Genomic DNA, 627 nt, shown 5'->3' with positions numbered 1-627 from the left:
CAGGCTCGTAGGTGGAGTGGTTGGACTGGAAGACGGTCCAGTCCTCGCCGGGGAGCACACCCTTCTCCACCTCGCTGGGGCGCGTGATGTAGAGCAGGGGCGACTTGGGGTTGATGCTGCAGTCCTTCAGCGCCAGGTTGGAGTGGAGGAAAAGGGGGAAGCCTTTCAGCTGGGCACTCAGCAGGCTGTTCTCGTTGGCCTGCAGGAGGTGAGATGGAGGCTGGAGAAGACTGGATGCTGGGGACGAGTGTCTAGATTGCCTCTGCAGGCAGGGGGTCACGGGGGGCACCGATGGCCACAGCAATGGGGGAGGCAGCTCAGCACCCCCAGAGATCTGTGTGCTGAGACCCTCTCCTTCCTCTCCTGAGCAGGAGGTGCCCTCACCCCCTTCATGTCCAACACGCAAAGTTCCCCGGCGCTGCAAACCCTGGGTGGGTAAACAGCAGTGGGCTGAGAGCACAATACCTGCTTGTGCTTTTCCCAAACCCTGACAAAGGTCACTGCTGGAAAAAGGGGTGCTGAAATGAAAAGTCATCCCAGAGGTGTGGTTTCAGCCCCAAAACACCCAGGGGATGCACAGCCTTTCCACGGGGAGGGGCACAAGACGGTGCCCTCCGCTAACAGCCT

At 60.4% G+C, this 627-nt stretch overlaps 1 protein-coding gene across 1 annotated transcript in view; it reads right to left on the bottom strand.

Annotated features, from left to right (window-relative positions):
• The window catches only part of NDST1 (N-deacetylase/N-sulfotransferase (heparan glucosaminyl) 1), a gene marked incomplete at its 5' end in the record, with an annotated part of 6,102 nt that extends 5,903 nt beyond the window's left edge, over positions 1–199 (bottom strand). Inside the window, one exon of the mRNA XM_009868090.1 lies at positions 1–199. This exon is cut by the window's left edge and continues 314 nt beyond it. Within this exon, the coding sequence (XP_009866392.1) occupies positions 1–199 (199 nt within the window).
• Positions 200–627: the final 428 nt, after the last annotated feature.

The sequence above is a fragment of the Apaloderma vittatum genome, unplaced genomic scaffold, assembly GCF_000703405.1.
Source record: "Apaloderma vittatum isolate BGI_N311 unplaced genomic scaffold, ASM70340v1 scaffold34244, whole genome shotgun sequence".
Lineage (NCBI taxonomy): Eukaryota > Metazoa > Chordata > Aves > Trogoniformes > Trogonidae > Apaloderma > Apaloderma vittatum.
This window is presented reverse-complemented; position numbering and strand designations above follow the sequence as displayed.